This window comes from Gavia stellata, chromosome Z (genome assembly GCF_030936135.1).
Source record: "Gavia stellata isolate bGavSte3 chromosome Z, bGavSte3.hap2, whole genome shotgun sequence".
NCBI classification, from domain to species: domain Eukaryota; kingdom Metazoa; phylum Chordata; class Aves; order Gaviiformes; family Gaviidae; genus Gavia; species Gavia stellata.
Genome location: NC_082637.1, coordinates 46548677 through 46563626, shown reverse-complemented (window position 1 = coordinate 46563626; position 14950 = coordinate 46548677). Strand labels below are relative to the sequence as shown.

At 38.8% G+C, this 14950-nt stretch overlaps 1 protein-coding gene across 2 annotated transcripts in view; it reads right to left on the bottom strand.

Moving 5' to 3' along the window:
- DAPK1 (death associated protein kinase 1) overlaps positions 1-14950 on the bottom strand; it is a 100496-nt gene that overhangs the window by 48821 nt on the left and 36725 nt on the right. For both annotated transcript variants that reach the window (XM_059834422.1, XM_059834421.1), the window contains exon 2: positions 283-504. In XM_059834422.1, coding sequence (XP_059690405.1) covers positions 283-504 — 222 coding nt within the window. The remainder of the gene's footprint in view (positions 1-282; positions 505-14950) is intronic.

Genomic DNA, 14950 nt, shown 5'->3' with positions numbered 1-14950 from the left:
ACATCAACAATGATTAAAGTAACAAGCAGAAAAAATTCCCAAATATGCTGGATTATTTTTTCTAACCATGGTAGTGTATTTACAGTGAAAAAATATGTGTAGAAATCAAGAAGCTACAACTCTGATTAAAAAATAAAGAATTCTCAGGCTATTACCTATCTTCTTTCAGGGTGGTAAGGAACATCCATTAAATCACTGCGATTCTCAGAGAAATTGTCTATTGTTTTAAAACAAACAAAAAAATATTCTGTTACTCCTCCCCAGGTCTGTAGAGATACTTACAGTTCCAGAATAAGAATGACATCTGTTTTGTTCTCATAAACGTCATGCAGCGTGATGACATTAGGATGTCGAATCTCTTTTAGTATGCTGACTTCTCGCTCGATATCTTCCCGGCTCACTCCGCGCCGGCTGGATTTTGTTCTCCGTTTCTTGATGAATTTTGCTGCAAACTGCTGACCAGTGCTTTTCTCACGGCATTTTTTCACTACAGCAAACTGCCCACTAAAAAAACAAAAAGAAGAGGGAAAGAATGAAGATGAGTGTTTGGTCCAAGGAAGTTTAGAGTCAAGAGTAGCCTCTAATTACTACAGTGGGGGAAACAGCTATACCTCTGTATACAGAATATATAGTATACCAACTTGACTAAAGTACATGTCTGCTTTTTGTACAATCTAGAATAATACCTGGAAAAAACCTAGAGAAGGCAGAAAAGGTAAGATAGCGCTTTTACATCACACAAACGTACATACATACACATTTCAGCGTATCTGTAAGTAAAAGATAACATCTGTGTAGACCATTAGATTTTTGACAAGCATGTGCATTGGGGATTACTAGGAAGAAGTAATGGTTTCTGGATTTCTCCTTCCATATGCACGTTGATAATTTTTTTTTCTTCTGCAAGAGAGACAGTCCTTAGTTTCTTCCAATCTATATGATCTGTCAATATTCACTTTATTCTATCCTCAATTTTGTTTTTTTAAAAGTTTTTAAAACAATACTGGGATTCAGAACACTGCTTTGGTTTTTAGTTTTAAAAGCACTGATCAAACACAGTAATATCAAGAATTACAGTTATTGGATCATCTTCTTAAGTAGGAAGAGCTTGAAGGTGAGAAAAGTACCGAGGCACTGAGGAACAAAAACCTGTGATTGTGTTACAAACCAGAGGAAACTCCAGGAAGCTGGCTGTGACTCCAGTACATTATCATTGACATATAAGCCTGTTGCTGCTAGATGTACACACTGATTCAGATCACAAATCTCCAGGAATCTAATGCTGAGTTAACGCAAGAACACGATTTCTAACACTGCTGAGTTTTCCTTTTAAGTTTTCTTAATCTCTTGCTGAGGATTCTCTAGCAATTCTGTTCTTGGTTTATTTCACTGTATGAAGAATTCACAGAATTACAGAATGATACCAATGAGAAAATTTTCTGAAGTTAGCCTACCCTGTTAACTGAAGAAGTGGTGTCCCCTATAGTAGACTTAGAACAGAGTTAAATCAAAGCTAAGCCTAGTAGGCTTGACTATCTACAGAGCGATGTAACATGTAGGCATGTATAATTCCACCCAGTACCTGGAATAGGAGCTAACCTTTATTAATGGGTAATTAATTACAACTGACAGATCTCTAGGAAGATGCATCACCTCCAAAAAGGGCATCACATAATGACAAAGTGCAAAGTGAGAATCACACAAAGCTACAGATCTCATGCATGAACTCCATGCACAATACTGCTTTATTATTGGAGAATGAGCATGTGCCTAATACACCGAGAGTAATTAAGCGATTAAGGAATGCATGACACATAGAAAATAGAAGATGATAACTGATCAGCAACAGTGTTATGCAATAAACGAAGATAATAAAATCCTGTAACGGAAAATCACACTCATGATTTTTTAATTTAGAGGGATGATAAGCTGAGAATATTATATGCTGCTGGGTCACCACTGCCACCATTAGTATGCTGACCCCATCCAGAACCCTGAGTGACAGATTGTCTTGAGCTGGGACATGCAGTTGGGCAAGGCTAAATGACTGTCACCTGCAGAACGCAGGGCAGAGATGGATCCTCTCTTGTGAACTCCTAGAAAGGGACTCTGGAGTAGCCACCACCAGCTGGGAAACCTTTGAATGCAGCCACGGGCAGTGAGAGAAGTAAACTCTGAGAGAAGCAGTCAACAGACTTTTAAGTTTTGAGGTTTGGTTTTATTTCAATGTTATGATCACCATTCAAGTTTCAGTCTTCATTATTTCATGAAATCAGTTTATGAACTTGTGAGATGACTTTATGTTGCACTAAAAAATTCCTTGCCTTAAATTCTGCCTCACTGCCCCACCTCCCCAGTTCTGCACAAAGTTGTCAAGGGCCAGGTTCACCAGACAGGGCCCAACATGGTGTTATTACAAACCACAGTGGACAGAGTTTTGCTTTAGACCGTACCATATCCTCTTCTCAATTACAGGTAGGCTGGAAGACCTGCTTCAATCGCCTAGACTTGGTCAGCTAGTGCTACCTGAGATGCTCTTGGACATCTAAGACATTCATGTGGGACTGGCAGATAAGGCACAGGACCTCTGGAAGAGCTGTGTCATCCTAAACTGGCAGCAGAGGGCTAGACAACATACCCTAAAGTGCATCAACCCTCTCTGTTTGGTTCAGTTCAACTCCACAACACCTCTTCCTGCAACACCGTCTCTGGGTTTGATCTCCAAGGGCTGAGGAATTTTGCACTGTGGGACAGCCAGGCAGAGTGGAGCGTGCACTTAGGTATTCGCACTGCTCCAGAGAAGTGCCAACAGGGTCTTCTGGCCCTTGCTTACTGAGCGGGGGCAGGAAGCAGTGATTCTCTCACTTTCTCCCCCACAATATGCAAATCTCCACAGAGATACTCAGCTTTATATAAGAAGTGATCAGCTTTTCAGAAAGTTCACAGTTCCAGAGAAACTGCAAAGTCAGGCATTAGACAGACCTAGGCATCACCACAAGTCTGAACAGCTACTCAAGCTCAGAGACCAGAAGGAAGTAAAAAGCCATTGCCTGCCTTTTGGCCACCTGGCTGGCTTTCAGGCTTAGAAGTGTAAACCGCCTGATAGAGGAAGAAACTTATTTCTGCTTATGATTCATCCATAGGCTTTAATGCTACGTGGCTAACCACGTTCTTATCAATGCTCACCTCGTAAGTTTGGCAAAAGCTACTGCTTCATTTAAAAAGAACAACAAAAAAACCCACAATGCAAACCAAACAAACCCAACAACAACAAACCTTAAAAGACTAAAAACCAAAATCAGCTCTGAAGAGGCTGGGACTGAAAAGTAACTCTGAGGTACATGGACATACAATATATTTTGATATCTAGGAAGATTTACTTATAAAGGTTGACTGTGATTAAGAGTTATCTATGTTTCACTGACAAAGCACATATCATTGACTTTTGGAAAATTATGGTATTTGAATTTCCAGTCTTTAGCCTGTGATAGAATTTTTCCATTAGCGCTTCTTCACTGGAGAGAGTAATACGTTTTAGGCTTCTTTCTAAATAAAAAACATTTTGCAAGTGTTTTTAAACATGCACTGAGTGTGGACCAGTAAGCTAAAGAAAGATGATTTTTCCACAGTATCATATTTGAATTACACCATTCCCCAAAGCCCCTTCATGCTTCTGATGCCTTTAAGGCTAAGGCTGTTTAATCTTATTTTTTCAATGGGTCAACTACGACCTTACAGCATGAAGCTGACCGACTGAAACACTGGGGACCAGGTAAGACAAATAGAGGTCTCCTCTCTCCTCTTTTGAGCTATGTAGCCTTACTTTTTCAGTCTTTTACTTTTTTCTCCAACTACAGCCACCTGTTTGAAGGATGTCCTGATCTATCACAATTCAATATGAAAGTGTTATCAGAAGACCAACACATCATTTAAAGCCACATGACTTTATAGATTAGTCCCGCCCACGGTTTATTAGGATGTCAGACTCCAGAAATCTGTGACATTGCTCAAGACTGCAAGACAGTTATCAATTAACAGGTACCTAGAGTAAGTGCCAGTTATACACGAAATAACCTTATTGTTGCTATTGTGGTATTCAGCACATAACCCCATAATTAGTTGTTTGTTATTAAATGCTGTACATGCAGATCACACTTAAGTTGCAATCAAAGGGGCTTTTTCATGCCTGGGATCCCAAAGCCATATGATTTTACAACTCCTTCTGAAGTCCTGGTTTAAAAGCACAGAGGAGTTGTAAATCAAAGGGTATTTACTGAGCTTTAACCCATAGAACTGCAGTGACAAGCTTTTATAAATCAGCTCTGTATGGGCTAACACATTTACATCCAGCAATATTCTCCCACAAATCCTACAGTTTCAGATCCAGCATTCATTCATGCAGCATCTTCAAAGTCAGAAAAGCCCGTCAGTTTTTTAAGTTCCCTTGCTTTTGTAGGTTTGATTTAAAGTGGGTGGCGTCAAAAAATGATTGCCATTTTAGGAGACAATTACACCGAAAAAAAATACAAAAGTAAATCACAGACTCACTCTTAATAAAGTATCTGACATAATTTTTTTCCACGTGGCAGAATCAGGCTAAACAGCAAAGCGGATGACAGCTTGATGTGAAAACAAATACTTCTGCTAATAACAGTAATTTGTTTTGTGATCTTGTAATTCTTACTCAACCAGCAGTTAACTGCTATCCTAAATCCACTCTTTTTGGGACACTTGGCGTGGTATCTCCACATCCAGTGATTTTTCAGACTCGAATCAGAACAAGTACTTACGCCATTACCTAATCATTACATTTCTCCACCTTTTTTACACCGTAAGATGACACACACTGCCCTTTACAATACATATATATATATACGCAAAAGTTAATCAGTGGGGTGATGGAATCACCAATAAAGTGCCTATACTCCACCCTTTATTGGTCCTGGCTTAGCAGGACCACAAAACAACTACTCATTAGCATGAATTATGGACAGTTCAAACTACAGAGACGGACATTTTAGAATCAAAGGGAAATAAAACCCAAAAAAGTCCTTTCATTTTTTTCAGAAGGATGATCACACTGATTAGGGGTGGCAGGCACCTTGTATTCCTCCCCACTCCCAGCTTTCTGCACCAGCTTTTCCCACCTAGCTCCTTCTGGAAGGAGTAAAACTCTTGCCCCAAGAACCCTCCAAAAGAGGTCCAAGCTGAACACAGAGATGCTCAAGTAACCCCCAGGGACCAATTTGCTAGTATTTACTGCCCCAATAGGGCAAGCACGGGGGTATTCTTCATGCCATCTTCTGAGGAATGCATTCAAAAGACAAAGTTTAATGGGAGCTGGGGATAGGAATAAGGAAAAGGCGTTACGTTGACATCAGAGTAGTAAGATATCGTAGTATGTTTCTGACACTTACACACTTTTTCTTCTATTTTAAAAATTTGGTATTCACTACTCAACTCTGAAAATGCGATATATTAAGATCCAACTGCTTTTACTATTTGTTTGACTGCTTTCCTTCTTAAAATTACACTAATCCAACAGAAGGAGACTTACATAATACTGTTAGATTAGGCCGTGAAAGAAACTGCAACTCAACCATAGAACAATTTGTTTTCCTCAATAAAACAGTTACACCTCTGTCTTTCCTTAGAGATCTGTGCAGGCAAGGCCAATCAAGCAGATGCCCCCCCCAATCCGCGTCTCAGCGTCAGTCAGCTCCATCAGTCACCACCGCCACCCACGTCCACTGCCTGTCATCAAGGGCATCTAAGCTGCTTCTGCTAATAAGGTTAACTCTCACAAAACTCTCTGGTGAGGCAGCAGTACCCGAGTCTTTCCCAAAGGAAGACTTCTCCACAAACTGTGAAGGGTTATAGCTACATTAAGTCCCTCTCTGCCTTCTAAATCAAGCAAAACAACGTCTTTTCAGTTCAGCTGCAATGCCAAATTGGAGGCAACCTCTTCCCCCTCCCTCCTCTCTCCCTCTTCACGGTCTTGCGAAAGACGGTAAACTTTATGAGGCACTTGAGACCCTCTCTTGCGTGTATAATGCTTACAGTAGTGCAGCTGAGAGTCACTAGCACAAAGCGTTACACTTACCCCGCTGAGGAGATAAACTATCATCAGCATTAGCAGGGTGGGGTAAGCCATGGTTAATGGGTTAACAGAGCACTTCAAGCAGGTGCAACTGGGAAGCAGTAGTGTTGCATATGTACTATGCTCAAAAGACAATCTGTTTGATGGAATAGGAGCTGTAGTGCTAGCTACCAGCATTACACCAGCAAAGAAAAATCCTCATTGATCTCAACAGACAAAGAAACTGTGATACTCTAAAACAAGGTATCTTGCCAGGTAGAGTTTCTCTAAGCGTGCATGCACATCTGTTCTCCTCCACTGAGAGGACATGTTGGGGAACATAAAGGCCATCTCCCCAAATCACTTTTTTAATTTTGCAGCCAACCAAAGAGTACAGGCACATAGGGAATGAATGCAGGACTGACTGATAAGCTCGTACCGTATTTGTTTAGGCTCTGAAAGTCAGAAATACTTGTATAGTGCTGACAATTCCCTTGCCCCGGAATGTTTAATTCTCTAGCACAGACACTGAGAGAATGCTAGAAGTATTGTTTAGCTGCAAGCTCTCCAAATACTGGAGAGCTTTGAAAAGAAATGGCAAACAACATGAAGATGAGAACATCGCAGGACAGCTGTATCTGAAGGATACATGGATCCTGGACAGATGATTAGGCTATTTATATATTTTTTATTTTGCAACAGCTCTGGCAAAACATTTTTCAACGTAAGTAACAAGTTTATACTTCCAGTGCTGACACAGACACACATGTCACAGTTGACAGTGGAGCTGTGTCTGCTTTGTGTCCATGGTGGAGAAATACATTTTCACAGTCCACTCAAAGTACTTGACTGCTCTATAACATGAATGAACAGCACCTAATTACTCGGTAGAAGAAAGAGCAGCAAGCACCTGAAGCCTATGGATCACTGTAAACATGTTTCAGCTGCACATAAACATTGATTGTAGGAAAGGGCATGCTGGCCATAACACAGTAAAAGTAGTAACTTTGGGAGACGTATGAAAAAAGCAGTACTAAAGAAAAGAAACAAAAGAGGAGTTCAACGTGATACAGCATTTAAGCTAAAAAGAAAATACTCCTCAAATGCTGTATGAGTGACTAAGCAGGAGAATAAGCCAGCTGAAATCTGATGGTACACCAGACAGATCATTGCTAGGACCAGTCTTTTCCAACTACTACTAATACACAAAAGCAAATATGACGTAATTAAACTTGACCATGAAATGATAAATAGTACAGTGCTGCAAGCACAAAGGCAGAAGAGTACAACATGTTATGCAGTTGTGCAGTACATTTCCAACATGTACAGAGTTTAAATCAAGTTGTAGTTTATATCCACCAGTAAAACGCATGCTGATACGCTTTCCTTAGAAATATTTTGGAAAAGCAGCAAAGCCAAAAAGAGCAAGGACAACAAGGAAGGGGAAGCCGAGGGGAAAATCAGACAGATTTATAAAGCAAAGACAAATGAACATACTGACAACTGGTATCTCCTAACTTCTGAGTTCCTTATTATGCATAAATGTGTTTATAAACTTATGAACTCCCTAAGCATCTCTTAAATTCCCTTTCCTTATTTCTGACTTGGTGTATCTTTTGCTGTCAAATTGCCAAGTTTCAGAAGTACCCTGATCACAATACAGTGACTCAATGTACATGATGATAAAATAGTTCGATTATCTTTCAATATGAATACATAAAATATTTCATTTATTTTACCAAGACATCCAAAGTATAAAAAGGACTTCTTCCCTCATGTAACATTTTAAGCAAAAAAACCCCAACAAACAACTTTCAATGTAATCTGTATTACTACTTTATGAAATACTGCATTAGAAAAACCACTGCATTATCAGATACCATTTTTTGTCTGTATAAATCAACTGAAACCTCTGTTTTACTACCTATTCAAATACAGTTCGAACAGTGTAACTATAAACTCATTAATGAAATTAATAGAAAGAGAAACACTCTGATAGTATCTATAACAGATGGTATCACAAGATGAAGCAGTCAGAATTTGAAGTTTCAAACACTGTAAGAACCAGGTGGGCTAAGTTAACTTTTTAAGCATATCCATAGACTCAACTACCTACCATAAATTTGTATAACTGAAGTCAGGTTGCAGGATAGACCAGAAAGTGAAGAATCACAGAAATAGGGAATTTGTCCCATATGTTCTTTCCTCCAGCATTTTATAAGCTCACACCTCATATTTTTGTGGTTTGGTTATTTTAAAAGCAACTCACTGTGCATTTCAGTTATGTATTTATCTCCTGCAGAAATCCTCTTGTGCTGTCAGCCTCAGCACATTACGCTGATGAATCTGGAGGTCTCTGTTGCTCTGCTGCTTTCTGCAATTTCATTAGGCTGCTAATGGACTTCTCTAGATGTTTACTAAGCTTATAGAAAAGTGATTTTTCCAGTTTCTTCATTGTTTTCTTAGAAACCCAGAGGAGCCACTAGTCCTAAGGGAGGACATAACAGCATGATAAAGAACTTTATCTATGGCAGAACACAATAAATATACCACATTGTTTACTGTTTATTGTTATTTCTTACGTGCTTTATACTGCTCTGAGTCATGTATGAAAAATTTTAGAGGAATAATTACATGGGATGATGGACTAAAAGAGAGAGAGTGAGAGATGGAAATACAGAAGACTACCTCTTTCTCTGTGTACATGTATGCATGTGTACCCAGAACCAAATGGAAGACTATGCTACGAAGTGTCTTCATGATACCAGTTTATCATAGTATTACAACACTTTCTGGGCCACACATTTAAAAATGCAAGTGATCAAGGGTGTGACTGGCATTGCCAAGGCTCACTATGCAGACTGTTATCCATGCACAGATTCGGTCAAGATCGCATCTCACTGAACACGGCTCCCCAGAATAGTAATCACTGTTAAGCACAAGCAGATTAATCAGATGGCTCTGGCTGGCTCAGAGCCAAGGGGATGAAGAAAAAGAGCTAGATTTGGAACATTTTTAGTGTATCATTACCTACATGTTGAAAGTAAGATCAAGCACATTGGTACACCTCCCCATGGCCCTTCCCCAACACCCTCACCTAAAGGAAGGGGGCTGATGTGCTCGGGATTTTCTCGTTCTACTCAGAGAACTATGACAACATAGTTAATGCCAAGCAAGTTAAACTGCTGGAGCATGCATGCATGCACACACCTGTGCATACATTTGCTGAGCTGAAAAGTACAGTCCGTCACGCAGAGGTGATGGGAAGTGGATCCTATGTATCAGCAATTTGACAGTAAACTGCAAGGGCAGATGACTGAAGAATTGTTCACATTTAGAAACAAGAAGTTTAGAAAAAATGTAAACTCATGACGATTAGGCTTAATTTTGTGAAGTGGAACAAAGGATGAGCTAAAGAAAAAATCCATCTCTTTCCTTGCTGTTTAAATGCAATACACATAAATGCTTTCACCCACTCTCTCGGTACGTGGAAATATGTCAGTATCTCTCTACACAACATGACAAGAGCATTGTAAAAACAATAATAAAATACAACTGCGTGATATTTTGTTTAGTTTATTTTATACACACTATACTGTGGAATGAATAGACAGATATTTGAGATAGTCTATCTTTGTAAGCAGTAACTGAGTTACTGTCCTTGAAAAGGGTTTTAATTAGAAACACAACACCTTGAAAAAGAAATTAAAAAAGTCAAAAAGCCTGCAACATTTGCATCCTGCTGATGTACTTTGCCTGAAGACTAATGCAAAGCCCTTGCCAACTAGGGCTGCTATGTAACCAAATGACAGCGCAGTCTCTTCTTTCATCCCGGGAGAGCGCCTTCACATTTTTTTTCCCTTTAAGGAAGTCTTTGTTTCAAGTCAGGGCTCTAAACTGAACAGGATTTCAGTGTGCAAAATGTGTTCTGGATGGGTGACACCAGATCTCCCCACAAAGTGGAAATATATCTGCTCTGTGCGATTCCCAAGCATTGGCATATGACCTTGGAGTGGGGAGAAGAGTGGAAGGAATTACGAAAAGCAAAGTTAGAGATGCTTTATTGTGTGATTCAGTATGAAAACACTTGAAAAAAATAGCAGTGCAGGTTCTGTTTGAAACAGAGGCCATTTATATTTTCCTCATGTAGTCCACCTCCTTGATATTTAGTTAGATGTGACTGAACTGTGGTATACTTCACGGCTTTAAAGAGATGTTTAGATAAGTACTTGAGTCACGATGCATCACACATTACAATATAGGAAAAAGTAAAGGGTGTTCAAGAACATTTTAATTACCCAAAATAAAGGCAAAGTTATTAAATTATAACCAAGCATTAAAACAGAAACATGTATAGCAAATTTAATATAAACAAATCACATGAAGAACATCACCTCTGAAGACTTTATCCACATTGAACACAAATTTGTCTCTGTTTAAAAGATACCATTGGTCTTAGTTCAAAATAATGAGGAAGAAAAATACTGGAGTTACAGTGAAGAATGGAAAGCTCTGTGCAAACCAAGTAAAAGTCTTTTGTATATACAAAGCTTCAACAAATATTTATTATTTAAACTGAACTGCCACACAAAGCATGTAATTGTGAGGCACAGACAAGGCTTACCAAGGCATTTCATCATTGTTTAAAAATATTAAATAACGAAGTTTACCTAGGACTTTAAATAAGAGTTAACATCCGTAAACTCAAATTGGCAGATAACAACTCAACAGCATAACAGAGATTTCAGTTAAGTCCTTCAAAAGCCACCTGGTCAGAAGAAAATTCTTTGCAAGAAAGATGCATCTTAAAGCCTCTGCACAGTCCTTAACCTTAACCTCTGAAGCTGCCCAAGTTGTGTGTTTTTATGTACTACATTACTTAGTCTTAAATTCAGCTTAATATTTTTAGTGATTTTTTGATCTTTTTCAAGGGAAAGAAAAACTTCTTATGACTCAATTTCCCTCAATTTAGGTAACTGTGAAATGAATTTAAGTTCTGTTTTCCCAGGTTGTCTTCAAATGTCTTTTGGCATTAAAAATAATCCTTATAATTTTCTTTTCCATAGCCAATAAACGAGGGTTTTATACAACTCAGATGCAAAATAAGTGAAAAAACCCACACATTAAATCATTACTTTATGATTGAGACATGACACAGAACAACTTCATAGAAAACGTTATGTAAATGTGTAAGACTTAATACTGATGGATACTTGTAGAACATTTAAGCATTCACACAGAAGTCTTCAAACTATTTCTCTGGGCAGTATTTCTCCTTTCAGCACCGATAAACGGAATCATTTTGGGAAGCATTTGAAGATTCCTGGAAACAGCTCCCATCTGTTATATGTAATACTGTGTCTGCTTTCCACTGAAGACCTTTGAATAAAATGTTTTATTGCTTTAAACATACAGCTGCAACCTCCACCTCCTGATTAGAAATAATGGCAGGGGTAACAAAACTGACAAGTCCAAGATTTACCTCCTACTGCTCACCCTCCTTTCCTTTCTTCCACCCCAGTCGTGAATCGATTTCCTGGTTACAACACATCTGATGAACGAGGCTTGCTGTCACCAGGTGTCCCACTGTGGCAATGTGATGAGACACAGTGCAACGTGCACCACTCATTGTGCTGGAGTGCTAGTAGTCATTCTTGGTCAATGTTTTGCAACACAAATGAAACACCTCTTGTCTCCCTTTCACCTTTTTTTAAACATTAATTTTTGAATAAACCGCGTGGTTTCATAGGCTGTTTATCTCTGGTGTTTACCACCTGCAGCCCTCTTTGTCCCATTTGCTGTGCTCTTTTAATACAATTGAAAGGTTTCCTCCTCATTATTTTCACAACTGTCAGGCACTGTATTTATTTTCCTTGCTAAGTCCTCTTAATTCCGGATTTTTATGATCTCCACCTCTGCCTCGAACCTCAGCACTCTCGAGTACACCTCTGCTGTACCTCGCTAGACCTAGGCATTTAAGCCATGGTGTCATAAACTTGGAAAAATTACAAATTTCTCCTCACTCCTTCCAACTCTGCTCTCTTCTTTATTGCTTTTCCCTGTGCTTACACAGTCACCCGACTCAAGCAGGATGTCCAGGTACTCAGGTCTCTTCCTGAGGCATAACTAAAGAAATTAATCAGCACTCCCCACAGTCTCTCCTGGGAGAGACACCCTTTTCCAGATCACCCTCTTGCTGCATATGCTATGTCCTGAGCACAATACTTGGTTTCCTTCCAACTTGCCTAGCTTATCTTCATGATAAAATGACAAAGCACACCAAAGAAACATACCTGAAACAAACAAACAAAAAAACCTTTGTCAATTATGCTTCCTTTCTGGATTAAACAGAGTGCTGCACCCCAGATGTGGCATTCCCACCTTCCCAGCACCTTTAACACTCAGTAGAGCTTATTTATTATGTAGAGAGAAACAGTGACTCAGAACCTATAAAGTTCTCAACTATGGATGTACGAAATGGGTGGACTCATAGCATATTCAAGTTAAAACACACAATCTTAAACCAATTCTTTACCATAATCTGAATAAAGGAATAAACAGTAAACTGTAAGTTAATAATTTAAAGCTTCTCTATACCTCATTAAGAAAATACAAATCTACTACTTTTTAAATTGTTTACTCTTTTATTTAGATAGCTGAATAGCACTTGTAATAAGTGTTTTAAGACATAAATAAAAAATTAAAACTTATATGCACAAAGTCTAAATTTAACTTAACTGCTAAGTGGCAGATGGCACATCCTGTGGTTACCCATCTTTCTGCAGCATTGGCGAGGGGATTAATCTACAAATCCTGCTGCATAACCAGCAGCAATATAGAAAGTATGCACCTTTGCCTCCCTGCCCCCGCTCCGCATTCTCCCCTCCTCCCCATCTGACCTGCACAAAAAAAAAAAATTCTGTTCCTTAAGCAATGGTATTTCAGTAGGAAATTCTTGGATATTTACTTATCTGTTTGCTTTTGGGCCCAGGCCAGTCCACTTTTAAGTACTGCCCCACTGAAAGTACAAACCATCTGAAGTTCCTGTATTTGCCAAGATGCTTCGCTTCTAGGAATTCTGTTATGTATGAAGTTTCACAACTCTTTTCTAACTCCAATCCACTATTCTTCCAAAGATGTAAACATAATTTCTCCTGGTTTGCTTTACCTCCTTTCTCTCCCACTCCCCATTATTCCAAGTATTGGTATCAACAGTCTCACCATAACTGAATTAAATGGAACAATTACTCAAAAACACAGAAAATTAATTTTTCTTTGGCTTACTGCATATAGCTCTAACTTACAGGATCTAAATATTTTTTAAAAGTTACTCCAAAGACAGAAAGGGCTGGGGCATTTGTATGCTGTCCAATCTGAATGCATTGTACAGATTCAATGGCTGGAGGGAGGGGAGGGAAAAGACAGCGACAAGCTTTTGTTGGTGGTGGTTTTTTTTTTTAAAACCATTTCTACCCAAACCCCTGTAACTCTCTAACATAACACATAACTCAGCAACACCCTTTCTTTGAGGGAAAATAGAGTCTGTGACCTAGCAACTCAATCTATGCATTTCTATGTTGAAACATAAAAATGTTGAAATATGTTTAAGCTGAAGATCGCTGCTCTTTGTTACTTTGGTATTGGTTTTGTTTAACATGGAAATACTTCAGTTTAGGACTCTGTGCTACAACAACAATCACAGTGTACTTGTGAAAGTAATGGATGAAAAACACTGGCGCCAAAACCAGCCACTTTGCTCCCTTCATTAAAAACAACAGCGTTCTCTTCCCCTGGTAGGATTTGAAAGTGCTGTTACACAGCACTGGAGAGACAGCAAATTTGGAGCACAGCTGCTGAATAATTACATGGGCTTAGGTTAAGTGTGCATTTTACTCGCATGAGTGCTCCTTGTGGAACAAGAATGAGGTTTCCAGTTAGACTTCCAGATGTAATTTAAGAAGAGGGGGGGAAAACGTCAAGTCTTTGGAGGGCTGATGAGCTAACTTTTTCAGAACCTAAAAACGAGAAATAACAGCAGATCACGGAAAATTTAAAAGCTTGAATCAAATTAGTAAGAGAAATAGGTGCATCATCATTTTATTAATCTATTGGCTTTCTTTAATTGCCTGAAATAAAACAGTAACACCACCACCACCACCCATTGGGATTCCATACATTTTTGTTCCAGATTATTAATGGTATCCATGTCCTCTCAAAAAACATCTAATTTTGCTTGCATGGTTTTTAACATGCTTTCTGGCTATAAGCGCTTACTTTGAAAAAGCCAGCAATATGCATTTAGTTTAAAAAAGAGCATTAAAAGCTTCATTTTTCCATGTTAGTGCTGCTATGCAGAGGATACCATAAACATTTTTTCTATATTTATAGGCAGTTGAGTTGATCTTCTTTTGAAGCACAGAAATGGATTAAGTGATTTCTAGAGATGTCATCATGTTCTAGCTTTATACTTTAGATAAACCAACTCATTGTTAAAAACACCCGTTTTTCCAAATACTCTAAATCTGTATTTTACTCAATGTAGGTAGAAAAATTACTGGGCCTTAAGAAAGATTAGTGAGGATGTAGTGATCCAGATTTAAGGTTATTTGAACAAACGGATCTCTGGAGACAGCAGTACTCTGCAACATCCAGAACTTACTCGAATCCCATGATCTAGGATTTGGACTTTCATGCGTCCAGTATTAATACAACCATACAACCTACTTAAGGACTAAGTTCCTTGAGTGGCAAGTGGTGCCTTATTTTCCGTCTAAGTTGTACTTGGGATGAAAGATTCGTCTGCTGCATAGATCCTAAGCTTAAACTTGCTAGAGAAAGCAACTTGCTTATGCACAGCAGGACTGGGTCTAT